Source organism: Trematomus bernacchii, unplaced genomic scaffold (genome assembly GCF_902827165.1).
Source record: "Trematomus bernacchii unplaced genomic scaffold, fTreBer1.1, whole genome shotgun sequence".
Classification (NCBI taxonomy): Eukaryota; Metazoa; Chordata; class Actinopteri; order Perciformes; family Nototheniidae; genus Trematomus; species Trematomus bernacchii.
In genome coordinates, this window is record NW_022987697.1 from 134,157 (window position 1) to 151,035 (window position 16,879).

Sequence of the window (16,879 nt, forward strand, 5' to 3'; positions counted from 1 at the left end):
AATAGGCTGGTCTGGGTCCTGATGGTAAGGGGGCCTGGCCTGTTGGGTTCTGGTGTTCTGGAAGCTTTAAAGCAGCAGAAGTCTCTGCAGCTGACAGAAGGGACTGCAGCAGTCTGCAGCACAGCAGGTGAGAAACATTGCACTGTGTGTGATGTGCTCATGTTGCATTAATTTACAGTTCCTGACACACTCCGTGGGGGATTGGTAGGTTAACACTGTGAAGTTCAAATGTGCTCAGATATATTAATGTTTTCACCTTTAAGAATGATGTCCAATTCAACTTCACTAACTGTATCCTTTTTCATTCTTGGAGCTTATTTGAATATTGGATATTTGAGGTACTTGTGTTTCATGATAACTGCCATGTTGTACATTGTGATTGTTGTTGCCAACACATCTCTGATTGTGGTTATCTGCGTGAACAGGAGCTTACATGAACCTATGTACCTTTTTCTGTGCAGCCTGTTTGTAAATGAACTGTATGGTAGTACAGGGTTGTTTCCATTCCTTCTGGTTCAGATCCTCTCTGACATTCACACTGTTTCTGCTCCGCTCTGCTTCCTGCAGATTTTCTGCTTGTACACATATGCAAATATACAATTTTGTAATTTAGCCGTCATGTCTTATGACAGATATCTTGCTATCTGTTGTCCTCTGCAATATAACACACGTATGACTTCTAACAAGGCAGCTATTCTTATTATTCTGCTTTGGTTGTACTGTTTTGTGAAGTTCTTGATAACCTTATCTTTAAACATCCGTTTGACACTTTGTGGAAACATAATTAACAGTTTGTATTGTCATGACTATCTTGTTGTGAAGTTGGCATGTTCTGACACTCAGGTGAACAACATTTATGGACTTTTTTCAGTTTCTCTCTCAATCTTAGTTCCTGTGTTTCCAATCCTCTTCTCTTACATGAGGATCCTCAGAGTGTGTTTCTCTGGTTCCAAACAGACCAGACAGAAAGCTGTCAGTACCTGCACACCTCACCTTGTTTCCCTCCTCAACTTCTCTTTTGGCTGCAGCTTTGAAATACTTCAGAGTAGATTTGATATGAGCGGTGTTCCCAGTGTGCTGCGTATTATTCTGTCACTGTATTTTCTCATCATACAGCCACTAATGAACCCTGTCATGTACGGACTGCAAATGTCAAAACTAAGAAACATATGTAAACATATGCTCTGTTATAAATTGTTGGCTGGTGGCAGAAAAAGATGAAGTGTTTAACAATTTTGCAAAAAATATTCTTACAAAATGGTAAAAATTGCAACTGAATAATGTGGGATCTGATGAAGAGAAATGATTTCAGCATTGAATTTTATAATGAGAAAAACGTTCAAGTAATTCATTCATGAATTCACAGACAAATGTCACCAGCATGTTATTTTAATATAAGAATGTAACATTGTAATATACACCTATATCAATAATAAAAAAGGCTAAACTTTCAAAAGAAAATGGATGAAATGTATTAATTCAATGCAAAATATGTATAAAATGGTTATACAAAAGCTAAATTAACTTCTGTCTTTGACGTTACAAAATAACTTTTCTACAACAACCCAAACATTATATTTGAAACACCATATGATGCCAGACAGTACGTTTTCAAGTAAGATTTCTTATTGACTCTTCTTTTTATCTAGCTGGTGGTGAATTGTAATTAAAAATATATTTTCAAATGCCTTTGAATGCATTTTAAGCCTTTTTATGATTTTTTATGAATCAAAATGTATTGTTTAGTCTCACAGTAACCCGGAGTCCTATTCATAAGCTGTCTGAAGTGGAGGCGGCAGGTGAAGCAGGGTGACTATCAAAATCTCTCCAGGGACCTCAGGTGAAAAATAACTACTTGGCTAAGTCTGGCACATTTACAGAAACGTTGATTAACAAAATGAAATTAGCACTGACCCTGTTAGATAAATAAATAAACTTCTCCCAATTTACACATTGACCAGTTTTACCTTTAGCCAATAAAGGCCATGTTGTAAGTTCTGCAATACATTCTGATTTCACAATCACTCAATGTATCTCTAATAATTACTTTACCGGGGCATTGAATTGGTATCAAGCATTTCACTGGGGTTGGTACCACATACTTAATTTCCTTTGTCAATGTTGGAGGTGGTTCCCATTTTAGCCCATCCAGTCTTCATTTGTTTCATAGACTTACAAAAATCTTATGAATGTGAGCCTGAAGTATTGCACGAGTAACCAATAGTGTACTACAGGTGTGTTTATTATAACTTGTTGGTATTGTACCAGATACAAAATCTCCAGTCATTGAACATGAACCTCTCACTGCTGCACACTCTATCCAACAACAAAACCAATTAAAGGAACACTTAAAATAAATCAGATCTCAATGGGGAAAAATAATCATGCCTTCACCTGGAAAACCATTCCTGTTTTGGGGGTCGTCTCGTTGTTGCCCTTCTAGTGCACCTTTTGTTACTTTCACCAAAGCAGCTGAAACTGATTATCAACCCTCTCTGCTACTGAACTGACCAGATCCATATATTATATTGAAATGTATTAATTTAGGATAAACCCCTTGCAGAATTATTTTAAGTTATACCAGTCCAAAAGGGTGGTGATTTGTATTCAAAGAAATGTTCCACACTTTTAGAGGATGTTTACCTTCTCTCGTTACATCTAATCATACAATTATTTCCTTCCGGTGTTAACTTCTAAGATATAATCATTCATTCACCGGTTACATTTTTTAATTTTCTTTCGTAAAAACCTCTTCAACTGGCCCTCTTCAGTTACATAAAAAACCTCTTCAACTGGCCCTCTTCAGTTACATAAAAAACCTCTTCAACTGGCCCTCTTCAGTTACATAAAAAACCTCTTCCGGCAGAAGTCAGTGGAAGATCCTCATAGGTGGCCGGTGAAATTAAATACATAAAAAACCTCTTCAACTGTCCCACTTCAGTTGCATTATAGTAAAAACCACCCTTGAATGATGGGAAAGTAGCCAAAAACCTTTTGGAATCCAAACTATAACATGTGTTACTTTGAAATGATTACTGATAATCCATCATTCCATTTTTGTCAAAAACCCCTCAAAAACGGAGATGTGTTGTTGTTTTCATATAGTGTGTGAGGAATACAACCCAGCTTCCGGTTTTGGGCGTGCTGGCATGCATTTACCAATGGTAATGTTTAGATGGATTTTAGGAACCTCCCATCGATTCTATTGGCTCTAACGGTTCAAAAGAGGTGTCAATCATCAGAATCGACCGAGGGGGGCCAGAGATATGGAAAATCCACCCAAATGACTCCAGAAGTGGGTTTCCTTTGCTAAACCTCTCTAAAAAGGTCAAATTGCACTTGTTTTGCATCAATGTTAATACAGGGTACTTATTATATGTTATAGTTTGGATTCCTAAAGCTTTTAGTCTACTATCCCATCATTCAAGGGTGGTTTTCACTATAAGTAATTTTCTTTTGGACGGACACTACAATTTAAATTTGTTCACTATGTTGAATCTGAATTTACTTCAAAAAAATCAATATTGATTTTGACTTTTCTATATCCAACTCACAGGTTTTTCATTGCTTTGAGAAAAAACATTATTAATTTACCCCTTTTAGAAGTGAAGATATAGTCATATGTTCTGGGCATGTCATTTTCGAGCCTGAGGCCTGAAAAACAAGCTCAGGGCTTAACAGGTACCTCTTCTGGTAGAATTCCGAGGCAAATCCACATAGGTGGCCGGTTGTCAAATAAACTGCCCTCTTCAGTTGGTGTTAACCTGTTAAGCCCTGAGCCTGTTTTTCAGGTCTCAGGCTCGAAAATGACTGTCTGTGTTTTATTTTTGTCCTGTGTAGATCTGTCTTTTTGGTTTCCTGTTTTAGTTTGAAAAGTGTTCACCCCCCGTCTTGCCTGTTGCTTCCTGTCTGTGTGTTCCCTCCTGCCTGATTACCCGATTGTGTTCACCTTGTGCCCCTGTGCTTTCTCCTCCCTCCTCACCTGTGTCTTGTTTGTTTGATTAGTCCTGTGTGCATTTAAGTTCTGCTTTTTCTGTTAGTCTTTGTGAGATCCTTGTTGTTGTTGACTGTGTTCACGGGGGAGAGAGTTCTGCTCTGTTTACTTGTAGCCTTGAAATAAAGGTATTTTCTGTTAACCTCGTATCTGTTCCTGCATTTGGGTCCTGCCTGCTTCGCTCACCCCTGACAGAAGGATCTCACCAGAAATGGACCTAGCAGTATTTTTTGAGGATGAGGCTGGTCAATTATCCTCTCCAGGGCTCATGGTAAAGAGGCTCAGGAGGCTGCTCTTTCAAGGGCACGCCAGGAAGTTGCAGATAAGCCCTGGTTAAGGAGCTCACTGCCTGCATGTTTAAGTGACTTTGTAACTCCTCCCGATAAACTGCACGCCTGCTTTAGTCCAGTTCCGGCTCCCTGGGCCCACTCCGGCCCCTCGTGTCCTGTCGGCGTTCTGGCCCACTCCGGCCCCTCGTGTCCTGTCGGCGTTCTGGCCCACTCCGGCCCCTCGTGTCCTGTCGGCGTTCCGGCCCGAGCTCGTCTCAGGAGGTGATGAGACAGCCTAAAGAGAGGAGGTCCGGAAACTGACGGAGTGGTGCACGGTCAACAACCTACTGCTAAACTCAATAAAAACTAAAGAAATCATTATCGATTTCAGGAGAACCAGCATAGACCACGCCCCCCTCTACATTAATGGGGACTATGTAGATGTGTAGAGAGGGTGCCTTCATTTAAATTCCTGGGAGTCCACATCTCCCAGGAGCTCGCTCACCTGGTCCACAAACACCACGGCAGTGATAAAGAAGGCCCAGCAACGACTGAACTTCCTGAGACTGCTCAGAAAGAACCATCTGAATCAGAAGCTGCTGGTGACCTTCTATTGCTCTACAGTTGAGAGCGTCCTCACATACTGCATCTCTGCTTGGTATGCAGGGTGCTCGGCTGCCGACAGGAAGGCTCTGCAGTAGTTATACTGATGCTGTTTCAATCACATTAGTATGCATAAAAAGTGACAGGTGCTGTGACAGGTCACACCTACTACTACTTATGCTAATGACCTCCTTTGATATGCTAATGGACCCCTTTGTTCGAGGTGTTATCACGTGTAGGTGTGATATCACAGATAGGTGTGATATCCTCTGATGTGAGGGGTGAGGTGTTGTAACATGTAGATGTGATATTCCCCCTTGTAGTAGATCCTTTGTTGTCTAATCTAATAAGCCCTTTGATGTCTGTCCTTTGATGTGAGGGGTTAGGTGTTGTAACATGTAGGTGTGATATTCCCCCTTGTAGTAGATCCTTTGTTGTCTAATCTAATTAGCCTTTGATGTCTGCCCTTTGTTGTCTAATCTAATTAGCCCTTTGATGTCTGTCCTTTGATGTGAGGGGTGAGGTGTTGTAACATGTAGGTGTGATATTCCCCCTTGTAGTAGATCCTTTGTTGTCTAATCTAATTAGCCTTTGATGTCTGCCCTTTGTTGTCTAATCTAATTAGCCCTTTGATGTCTGTCCTTTGATGTAAGGGGGTGAGGTGTTGTAACATGTAGGTGTGATATCACACCGGAGTTTTATAAGCCTTTGATGTCAATCTAATTAGCCCTATGATGTATGTCCTTTGATCAGTGTTTGTAACTAGTATTAAGGTAGTCTCTTTGAAGTTGTGTGAGACTGTCTCGCACCCCCGTCCTCCTCCAACCCCGTCACCCTTCCTTTTGCTGTGATGTCAGAAGATAGAGGTGGGGGTGGAGTTAGGTAAAAAAGAAATCCGTGCAAACTAGATAAAAAGCCAGTCATTTCCACTCACCAAGTCACCTAAACTTTCAAAAACGAAAATGGCAAAGAGACGCATCGATATGGGTTTAATCAGCGAGACGCCTGTGACAGTCGGGAGCGCCAGTCAAGAAACGGATGCAGTATCTGTGCCGTGTTCAAACCCCTCCGTCTGAGGCTCTTCATGAAAAATGGAGTCTGGAAAATGGAGATGTTTGGGGTTATGTGTTCAACTATATGGCGAATGAACTACATTTCTACAATCTGAAGAATGGAGAAACGTATGGACCCCGCAGTGTTAAAGCAACGTTGACCTCAACAGATTGGACTGTGTTAACTCTGGTGTCTTCCAGAGATCTCCGTGCAACCGTTGTATCAGAATAAGCTGTGCATCAAGAAACCATCGTGGATGCATTGTGGAGTCGTTCAGGCATCGTATGTGCAATGTCCATGAAACCTGCATCAAAAAGCAAAGAAACGTAAACTGTGGTCTGGATGTGTGAGACTGTCTCCCATCACACCCATTGGAGGCTTGGAGAGCGGATAAAGAGAGGTGTATTTACTGGTGTTGAGCCCTGGGTGATGTAAATAGTCCAAGTGCCATGGTAGGGGGCCATTACGGAACTCAGGAGTCCGCCCTTTGAGGCGTTGTTAACATTAATGCTTTTTGCTTTTGTTTTTGTTACTAAGATACTTTTTAGATACACTTTTGAAGTGAGCAACACTTTACAACTGGTAGAAAGTTAAGTACTTTGTATGGAATTGGGTTTTCTTTAGAGCTGTTTTCAGTGAGACAATGCAGTTTTTTGATAATTTTAAGTTTCAAGTTTCAAGGCTTTATGGCATATGCCCATTAGCTACAGTGTAGATATGTCAATGAAAAACATAGGTCACAGGCTCCTCCAACAGTGCAACAAATGATATATATATATATATATATATATATATAGAGCACATAAAACAGATAAAATACTGCAATAGAATGTTTTGATATGACAGATTTGTGCGTAATTCTCTCACAAAGGAACTGTAAGATATACGTTTATGTATGGAAAACTTTATAACTTGGTAAAATATTCATTCATTTGTAATGAACTACTTGACTAACATTACTTTTTTTAAATATATGTTTTTAGATGCTTTACTTTGATTTCTTTCATGTTATTTTAACACAACATTACTTTTTTCATATTTTTCAACATACTGTGATATTTGTTTTTCTCTCCTTTTTCCTTTATATTTTTGAATATACAGTGATTTTTATCAAAATACAACATGCAGCTATTACATTATACAATATTACAACTTTTTGCGATATTTTCAACACAATATACTTGTACTTTTTTTTTGTAGGGCTTCAGGTTATTTGGCATGTCATGCATAAAACCGGTGTCATCTTTCCTGAAACTGACGTGCTGTCCGTTTTACAAGTTATTTTTCTGCTTCTTCACCCTCTGAATTTTCCTCCCCGTCCCTCTTCCTTCAGCCATCACAACAACAATCAAGTCAGATCTGTCAAATTAAACACCTCTTCCCAAAGCGTGACTTCCCTATTGAGGGAGTGGGGCAGTAGGGCCTAACCCGATTGGCCAAATATACTAACATGCAGAACGTATGGTATGTTTGAAAAAGACTAACCATCTATCCAGTTCAAGCTGTCTTTAAGATGTGACATCGCGCTCTGACTTTTTCCCGTAAAATCGTGACAAACTATTACTTATTATTAAATTTGACCTAATGCTGCTTGGTTGAAAATGATAGATGAAAAATAACTTTTTAAAAAGAGTCAAACAGCGAGGGACATTATACGGGTGAAAGAAACTCTCATTTCTACAGATGACTCCCGCCACTCAACGCAATAAGTCCCACCCCACTCAGCAAATCATCCAAAACTAAGGACCCCACTAAGACGAACAGATTTTCTTTAAGACTGTGACTCTTAAAGGCACTTTGGGATTTTAGTAAGACATTCCAGTTTTCTGGAAATAACTTAAATGATTTTAGTTTTTTCTCCTACAAAGATACTTATAGTTACACTTTAATGGATGCCAAACTTTATAACCTGGTCAAATATTCATTAATTTGTAATGAATTGAGTTTCTTTTGTCAATCACCAAGTTTCAAGGCTTTATGGCATATGCCCATTAGCTATAGTGTAGATATGTCAATGAAAAACATAGGTCACAGGCTCCTCCAACAGTGCAACAAATATATATATATATATATATATATATATATATATATATATATATATATATATATATATATATATATATATATATATATATATATATATATATATATATATATATATAGCACATAAAACAGATAAAATACTGCAATAGAATGTTTTGATATGACAGATTTGTGCGTAATTCTCTCACAAAGGAACTGTAGGATACACGTTTATGTATGCAAAAAGTTAAAACTAGAAAAAATGAAATCATTTGTCTAAATAGATGTCATTTAAGAATGTGACTCTAAAAGGCAAGTTTGTAATTTTAACACTTTTCTACTGACACTAGGCAGATTTAGGCCCCGGCTCCACGAGGACAAATACGGCAAAACGCATCGGAGTAACGCAAATGCAACCGCAAAAAACCTTCCGTCCCCACGCAATATACACCGGATTGTGTCAAGCTCCACGAGACGGCTCCGTTTACATCCAAACGCTGGAAAAGCTGCAGTACATATGCCGAACCTGTACGTGGCGCTGTAACTTCCTCCACAAAAGCAGCAACTTCCTCCACAAAAGCAGCGAAGAAGAATGGTTGTCATGGCTGCACTTCTGTGTATTCTCCGCGGTGGGGGCCGACAGAACCGGGCAGAGTTTTTCGCCGGTCAGCGTGTGTTAAAGTTTAAATCTTCCGGACAAAATTATAAAAGTGCCGGTCAAAGGTCTTCATTGTTATTTATTGAGCTTTAAAACAAATGAATAACGACGATATAATGATATATAATCATCAAATACACAGAGCCTGTCTCTTTTCCTCTCTTCTCACAGCGTCAGTGTCTGTCTCATGCAGCAGCTGATCCTGTAATGAGTGACCCGACAGTAAAAATGAACATATTTATAACTAGTTTAGGTAGTTTGAGAGGTAATTAAAATAGCTAAGGGTGATGATCTGACTTGAAGTGTGTGTTTTGCTCCCGCTGCATCACAGCGGGAGGAGCTGCGTGTCTCCGTCCTGTCAGATTAGACTTCACTCGCGTTTATGTCCATATCGAGATAAAGATAAATAATCTGAATTCAAGGAGGAGCTCCTGTAGATGTTGCACAAAGAACTGTAGCATGGTCAGTAGCGACTGAAGCACGATAGCAACCCCGCGGGGGAGAGGCAGGGAGAGGCGGGGCTATGAAAACGAATGACCGTATAGGCGACTCCACGGCCCCGTTGGACCCCCCAGAGCGCTCAGTTCCCAGATCTATCCACCTTTGGACCCGTTGTCGTTTGCGGGGTCTGTTTCTACGTTTCCCTTACGGCGTCGTGGAGCTTAGAGGGCTATACGCATGAGAAATATGCGGATTCAACCAGTTTCCGTCCTCGTGGAGCCGGGGCCTTAGCTTGTAGGTCAGAGGGTGAATACAGGCATACTTGGTCATAGTATTTGGGGTGAGGTGAGGTGTTATCACGTGCAGGTGTGATATTCCCCCCTGTAGTCGATCCTTTGTTGTCTAATCTAACTAGCCTTTTGATGTAACACATTTATTTTCTTAAAGACTGTGACTTTAAAAAGCAAGTTTTGTGATTTTAACACTTTTCTACTGACACTCGGCAGATTTAGGCTTTTTTCTCTTGCCAAGATACTTTTAGATACACTTTGAGGTATGCAAAAAGTTAAAACTAGAAAAATCAAATACTTTGTCTAAATAGATGTTATTTAAGAATGTGACTCTTAATGGCAGCTTTTTGATTTAAGTAAGACAATCCAGCTAAACAATGTCGTTGTTGATGACTTTACTGATTTTTGCTTTTTTTCTGCTACCAAGATACTTTTAGATACAGTTTGTTGTCTGAAAACTCTACAACTGGTAGAATGTCAATCACTTTGTAAAACATTTATTTTCTTAACCTGTTCCACTCTGAGCCTGTTTTTCAGGTCTCAGGCTCGAAAATGACATTCCCAGAACAAATTACCATATCTTCCCTTCTAAAAGGGTTAAATTAATAATCTTTTCTCAAAGTAATGATAAACCTGTGAGTTGGATGTAGAAGTGTCAGAATCAATATAAATGTTTTTTATTTTAAAGAAAATTCAGATTTTACATAGTAAAAAACTGTAAATTATAGTGTCCGTCCAAAAATTATTTTTTACAGATAGTGAAAACTACCCTTGGATGATGGGTTAGTAGACTAAAAGCTTTAGGAATCCAAAGTACAACATATAATAAGTACCCTGTATCAAGATTGATGCAAAACAAGTGAAATTTGACCTTTTTAGAGAGATTTAGCCAAAAACTGGGCCATCTGGGGTCATTTGGGTGGATTTGACCTATCTCTGGCCCCCCTTGCTCAATCTGGTTGGTTGACATACCCTTGTGACCGTTAGAGCCAATAGAATCGAAGGAGGAGGCTCCCACCCAGACAGGTTGTAAAGAAAAAATGTTGCCGCTTCGCGTGTGGAAAGCGAAACTAAACTGGAGGAATGTCTCCTTCTGGAGTTTGGAAACTAAAACGCAGTTGTATTGCTTATGGATTATCAGAAATAATTTCAAAGAAGGCACAGACACATAGGATGAACCTATGGATTAACTGCAGCATCGTTTTTTTATCGTTTTAATGCCATTGAAGACCACTTTTGACCAAGGTAAGATATATTTACGTGTTTAGCTTCTTAGCTCCACATGTGATGATGTACGCTTTCGTTGATAGCGTCGCGAATGTTTATCACTGAGTGTTGAGGTGGGCACCGTTAGATTCAGTGTCTCCAGGACACCAAAAAATAGTGTTTGGTTGTGCATCTAGGATAAGTAATAAGGGAGTTCTGAGTGAGTTTATGTGTCTTAGTCGGTCCCGTTTTTTCGATCGAGGCTAATTCAGAGGCTGAGTGCTAGCATTGTGGGTTTTTTTTTGAAAAAAAAAATTAAAAAGATCAGTTAGCTGAGTTTCTTCCCGTTACATGGATATAACACATTCATAGTTTTATTCAATATTAAGATTCCTTAGACGTTGTTTCCTGCAAATGACGCGTTTATCCGCCCGGTACCGGGGGGAAGGCGTGAAACAGGTTAAAGACTGTGACTCTAAAAGGCAAGTTTGTGATTTTAACACTTATTCACTGACACAAGGCAGATTTTGGCTTTTTTCTCTTGCCAAGATACTTTTAGACACACTTTGAGGTATGCAAAACCTTAAAACTAGAAAATGAAGTACATTGTCTGATTAGATTTTTTCTTAAAGACTGTTTCTCTAAAAGGCAAGTTTGTGATTTTTAACACTTATTTACTGGCACAAGGCAGATTTTGACTTTTTTCTCTTTTCTTGTGTTACCAAGATACTTTTAGATACACTTTGATGTATGCAACACTTAACAAAAGGGTATAATATGAAGTACTTTGTAAGGAATGGGGGTTTCTTTAATACCCCGTTTTTTTAAAAACACTTGTACAGTTAAATAATGTAGGTTTTCTCTGATATTTGAGTTATTTTCAGCTACCAAGATACTTTTTTGATACACTTTTATGTAGGAACATTTGGCAACTGATAGAATGTCAATTATTTTGTAACAAATGTATTTTCTTAAAGACTGTGACTCTAAAAGGGGAGTTGGTGATTTTAACACTTTTATTTTTCTCCCGTTGTCTTTCACTTACTTTTTGGATACAGTTTTATGTATGACAACTTTACAACTGGTAGAAAGTTAAGTACTTTTTCTGAACAGATTTTCTTTAAGACTGTGACTCTTAAGATAATCCAGTTTTATGGAAGTAACTTAAATTATTTTTGTTTTTTCTCCTACAAAGATACGTTTTGGTAAGTTTTTAGGGAAATGTTGTAATATTGCAACGTTGGCCTTAGGTGGGAGCAGAATTTCTGTATTTCTACTCACATTGTCTGAATAAATATATTGAACAACTAAGGGTTAATTTGCAGGATTGATTGCTTACTTAGCCCTATATCAGTATATAGCATGAATAATAATCACACATCACTCATATTTGTTATGAATAATCATTTATCATTTATTAAATAGTAAGTCGCTTTGGATAAAAGCGTCAGCTAAATGCAATTTATGAAAGCCTCACTCAGGATTTTTTTACCAAGTGTTTTTATTGCTCTTGGGGCATTAAAAACAAGATTTTAACTTTAGTTTTTTATATAATATCTGCATTTTCTCTTGTGAAAAACTAAGTCTTAGTTTGGCCATAGTTATTTAATATATAAAGACTATATATTATTGAATTACAAGATTAGATATACTTCATTTGATCTAAAATATTGATGTGTTCAAATGCTCTTTGAAAACTGAAACTGAAACTGAAAGTCCATGAAAGTTGTCTTCCTGTTTTTGTGAAGGAAGCGCCATCTCCTGGTTAAATCCTGAAATTGAAAATCTGGCAACGCCCTCTTGGAAAATAGTGGGAGGGCTTAACATTCCCAGATACTGGTCTTTGGCAGATCTTAGGCAGGTAACTGGCAGGTAGTAGGCAGGAAGCAGTAAGCTGGAGTCTGAAATAAGATGCTCCATCTGTATCCTAGTAGGTTTAGTCACCATTTGTACCAAGTTACATTATTGTCTGCAGCTTGTTTTTAAGGGCACAGTACAACATATTCCAGTCAATGTTTAAATCTCTCTGTCAAGATCACAAACTTTATCTAACATTTCACATAATTTGTCTAAATAAATTAGGTTTGCATTTGGAGGTCTGTAACGACATCCTACCAACAAAGGTTTCAATTGTGGTAAATTAATTTGCAACCCAAGTACTTCAATATCAGCAGACATCAAATCATATCTCACTTTAGCTGGTATTTGCTTTTGAATGGTGCCACCCCACCTCCATATGCATTTCTGTCCTTTCTAAATATACTATATCCATCAATGTCCACTGCAGCGTCATTAAATGTGTCATCTAAGTGAGTTTCAGATATTGCTAACAAATGAATACCACATGATAATATTTCCTCTATCTCAGACACTTTATTTCTTAGACTACATATATTTATATGAGCCAATTTGAGCCCTTTACTTGGTAACTTCTTCGACATTAAGATGGCAATTTAAATGTTATCTCTTTTTCACTTCCTATCAAATTGAGAGCTGAACTAAAACATACATGTAACACAATTTCAACCGCACACACCATCACATACATAACCCAACATGTATCTGCACATAGATTGCTATAAATGTGCATACTCACTCGCTCAATTAGACGAACCTCCTGGTAGCTGCAAAACATTTTTAGATTATAGTATGAAATAGATTAATGGTAATTTCTCGCAACACAAGATCTAATTAATAAATAAAAATTACATTTTAAGAGGAATGAACAACAATAGAGACCAGTTAAGATTGGTCTCTATTCAAAATCTAATAAACCTAATTTCATACTCGCAGTTGATGAAGTAAATAAGTTCAAATAAATGAGTAGATAACTCATAGACCAGTGAATATTGGCCCACAAGAAATTAATTCCCATTTTCATAATACAATTCATTTCTTCTCCTAATATACATAATCATACCATCTATCAGGTCATGTCAATCAGTCATTTCCCACCTTCATTTCTGGTTTGAACTGAAACCGGGCTTATCACTGTTTTATAGAAACGCTCAGCTTCACTACAGTTCCGATAAAGTTTGGTTTGTCCATTGAAGGTTACGATGAGCGTTGCGGGGAACAATAGTCCATGCCTCACCTCAGCCTTGCGCATCCTGACGTCATTGAATAGGGCTCTCTTCCTGGCAATATCCGGAGTAATATCAGGAAATATCTTCACTCGCATGTCACGGAAAATAATCTCTCCCTTGCTTCTTGCCAGCTTCAAGATAGCTTCCTTAGCTTGATATCTCTGCATAGTGACAATCATAGGTCTGGGTCTCAAGTCAGTCCCCTGCCCAAACCTGTATGCAATCTCGACTGCCGGTTCACATGAGAGCTCACTTCCGAACACCTCATTTAAAATGTTTGTCACAAAGGCAATGGGATCGCTCTTCTCAATGTCCGTTTTCAGTCCAATCACACGTAGATTAAACCTTCTGCTTTGAATCTCCATTCTCTCTATTTTGTCTTTAAACTCTTTGTTTTCCTTCTTTAGATTGCCATTTGCGGTTTTGAGTATAGCAACCCTACAATCCATGTCGGTCAGCCCCTCCTCCATATCACCGAGCTTCTGACAACATGAGTCAAGTTCTCCCTTTAAAGCATCAAGCTGCGGCTGGAATCTCTCGAAAGCAGCCCCTATCTCCTCTCTTATTATGGAGCGTATTAGTGCCAACAGCTCCGAGTGGTTCACCTGCGAGGCCCCGCTTTCCATGGCGTTCTCCTCTGCTGCTTGTGTGTCACTCACTCCCGAAAGACCGCTGCTGTCATTCAATGGCACTTTAGCCTTTTTGTTTGCTTTCTTCGATGGCATTACATTCCCCGCATCGTATTTCACTATAAACTTTGACTGAACAACTTGCTCATCTGATCATAACCTGATGTTTCAAAAGGTTTGATACGGGAGCTCTCAGACTTCCCACACTACTTCCGCACATGCGCATTCGTGAATATACTGCTGATGTATTTAATGTCGTAGAACAAAACGTGATCCGTCTCTTACATTTGTGTCAACCACAGACCTCATTTCCAGCTATTTTCTAAAAACTAGTTCAAAAAACCTTTGACTCTGAGACGAGGGAACCGGAAGTGGTAAAATGCTAACTCACTTCTGGGTTTTAGCACTCGTTCCTGCACCACTCTATAGGTGTCACTATTTAGTAGAAGAAAGACGGGTTTAACTCAGGAGTAATTGACTTTGACTGTACAATCTGAGGCAAGTCTGGAAATTCACTCCATCGGAAGAAAATGACACTTATACACATAGTAGACTAATGGGTGTGCATTTTATTCTGCTTCTGCTGACAGGATATAAAGTCAGCCACAGTGAGAGGGAAAATAATAACAGGGTTTTACTGGGTAGTTCACCATAGAAGCACTCTCGAAGAATTTTGTGTTGCAACTGAAGAGGGCAGTTAAGGTTTTAACCGGCGACATAAGGATTGTATCTTAGAAGATTGTCCAGAGGTTTAAAGAAATGGTTTAACCGACGACAATGATTTTACCAATTCAATACACACAAAGCTCTTATCATTACAAACATATCAAATTGGCTTCCATAAGGCCAGCCTAACCAGAAGTAGACCATCATAATGTGCTTTTTTCCTGTATTTTTAGAAAACTTTTACAATCTCCTCCTAAAGAATAGATCACTTACACTTTGGACGGAAAACCCCATGTCATTTGTTACGCTATATTGCAAAAGAATAGTTGATAGGTCAAAGCAAAACACACCATTTTTTACCATTTACATGTGTCAACTAAAGATTGAGCTGCTCCAAACATGACTTTCTTGATGATAGGCTGGTCTGGGTCCTGATGGTAAGGGGGCTGGCCTGTTGGGTTCTGGTGTTCTGGAAGTTTTAAAGCAGCAGAAGTCTCTGCAGCTGACAGAAGGGACTGCAGCAGTCTGCAGCACAGCAGGTGAGAAACACTGCACTGTGTGTGATGTGCTCATGTTGCATTCATTTACAGTTCCTGACACACTCCGGGGGGGATGGTAAGTTAAGACTGTGAAGTTCAAATGTGCTCAGATATATTAGCGTTTAACCTTTAAGAATGATGTCCAATTTAACTTCAGAAACTGTATCCTATTTCATTCTTGGAGCTTATTTGAATATTGGATATTTGAGGTACTTGTGTTTCATGATAACTGCCATGTTGTACATTGTGATTGTTGTTGCCAACACGTCTCTGATTGTGGTTATCTGCGTGAACAGGAGCTTACATGAACCTATGTACCTTTTTATGTGCAGCCTGTTTGTAAATGAACTGTATGGTAGTACAGGGTTGTTTCCATTCCTTCTGGTTCAGATCCTCTCTGACATTCACACTGTTTCTGCACCGCTCTGCTTCCTGCAGATTTTCTGCTTGCATACATATGGAGGTATTGAGTTTTACAATTTAACCTTCATGTCTTATGACAGATATCTTGCTATCTGTTATCCTCTGCAATATAACACACGTATTACTTCTAAAAAAGCAGTAATCTTCATTATTCTGCCTTGGTTGTACTCTTTTGTGAAGTTCCCGACAACTTTATATTTAAGCATCCGTTTGACACTGTGTGGAAACATAATAAATGGTTTGTATTGTAGTAACTATGCTGTTGTGAAGTTGGCATGTTCTGACACTCAGGTGAACAACATTTATGGACTTTTTAACATTGCTTTATCTGTTTTTGTCCCTTTGTTTCCAATCCTCTTCTCGTACATTAAGATCCTCAGAGTGTGTTTCTCTGGTTCCAAACAGACCAGACAGAAAGCTGTCAGTACCTGCACACCTCACCTTGTTTCCCTCCTCAACTTCTCTTTCGGCTGCTGCTTTCAAGTACTTCAGAGTAGATTTGATATGAGCGGTGTTCCCAGTGTGCTGCGTATTATTCTGTCACTGTATTTTCTCATCATACAGCCACTAATGAACCCTGTCATGTACGGACTGCAAATGTCAAAAATACGAAACATATGTAAACATGTGCTCCGTTATAAACTTCTGTCTGGTAGGTCTAATAACTAAAGTGTCAGTGAATGGATCTTAATATCTTGTCTTGAAAAATGCGGAATTAAAACATTTTAATTGAATGGGTAAAATGTGTACTATGTTCATACTGTTTGTAGTATTTATTATATATACACATGCATTCCAATATTCATTAATGAACAGACAAATGTCACCTTAATGTAAACACAGTGAAAATATAAACCTATATTAATATATTGCCTTTCTATACATTTAAAACTAAATGTAAAGTATATATATATATATATATATAGGGATTGATAGTACATTTAATGATGTCTCTATAACATATCATGTGGATAGTCCTCTGTAGTGTGAACTGTGCAGT

General features: G+C 38.6%; 2 protein-coding genes across 2 annotated transcripts; both read left to right on the forward strand.

The window, feature by feature from the left end:
- The first annotated feature begins 264 nt into the window (after positions 1-264).
- Positions 265-1,221, forward strand: LOC117489286 (olfactory receptor 10A6-like). Its single transcript, XM_034138493.1, has one exon. The coding sequence runs from the start codon at positions 265-267 to the stop codon at positions 1,219-1,221; it is 957 nt and encodes a 318-aa protein (XP_033994384.1).
- A 14,454-nt stretch (positions 1,222-15,675) lies between these two features.
- Positions 15,676-16,560, forward strand: LOC117489295 (olfactory receptor 1030-like). The gene has a single exon (XM_034138502.1). The coding sequence runs from the start codon at positions 15,679-15,681 to the stop codon at positions 16,546-16,548; it is 870 nt and encodes a 289-aa protein (XP_033994393.1). The 5' UTR covers positions 15,676-15,678; the 3' UTR covers positions 16,549-16,560.
- The last annotated feature ends 319 nt before the right edge of the window (positions 16,561-16,879 follow it).

Excerpts from the sequence above, each read along its gene's own strand:
- LOC117489286 (XM_034138493.1), top strand. The coding sequence starts at position 265 with ATGATGTCCAATTCAACTTCACTAACTGTATCCTTTTTCATTCTTGGA.
- LOC117489295 (XM_034138502.1), top strand. The coding sequence starts at position 15,679 with ATGATAACTGCCATGTTGTACATTGTGATTGTTGTTGCCAACACGTCT.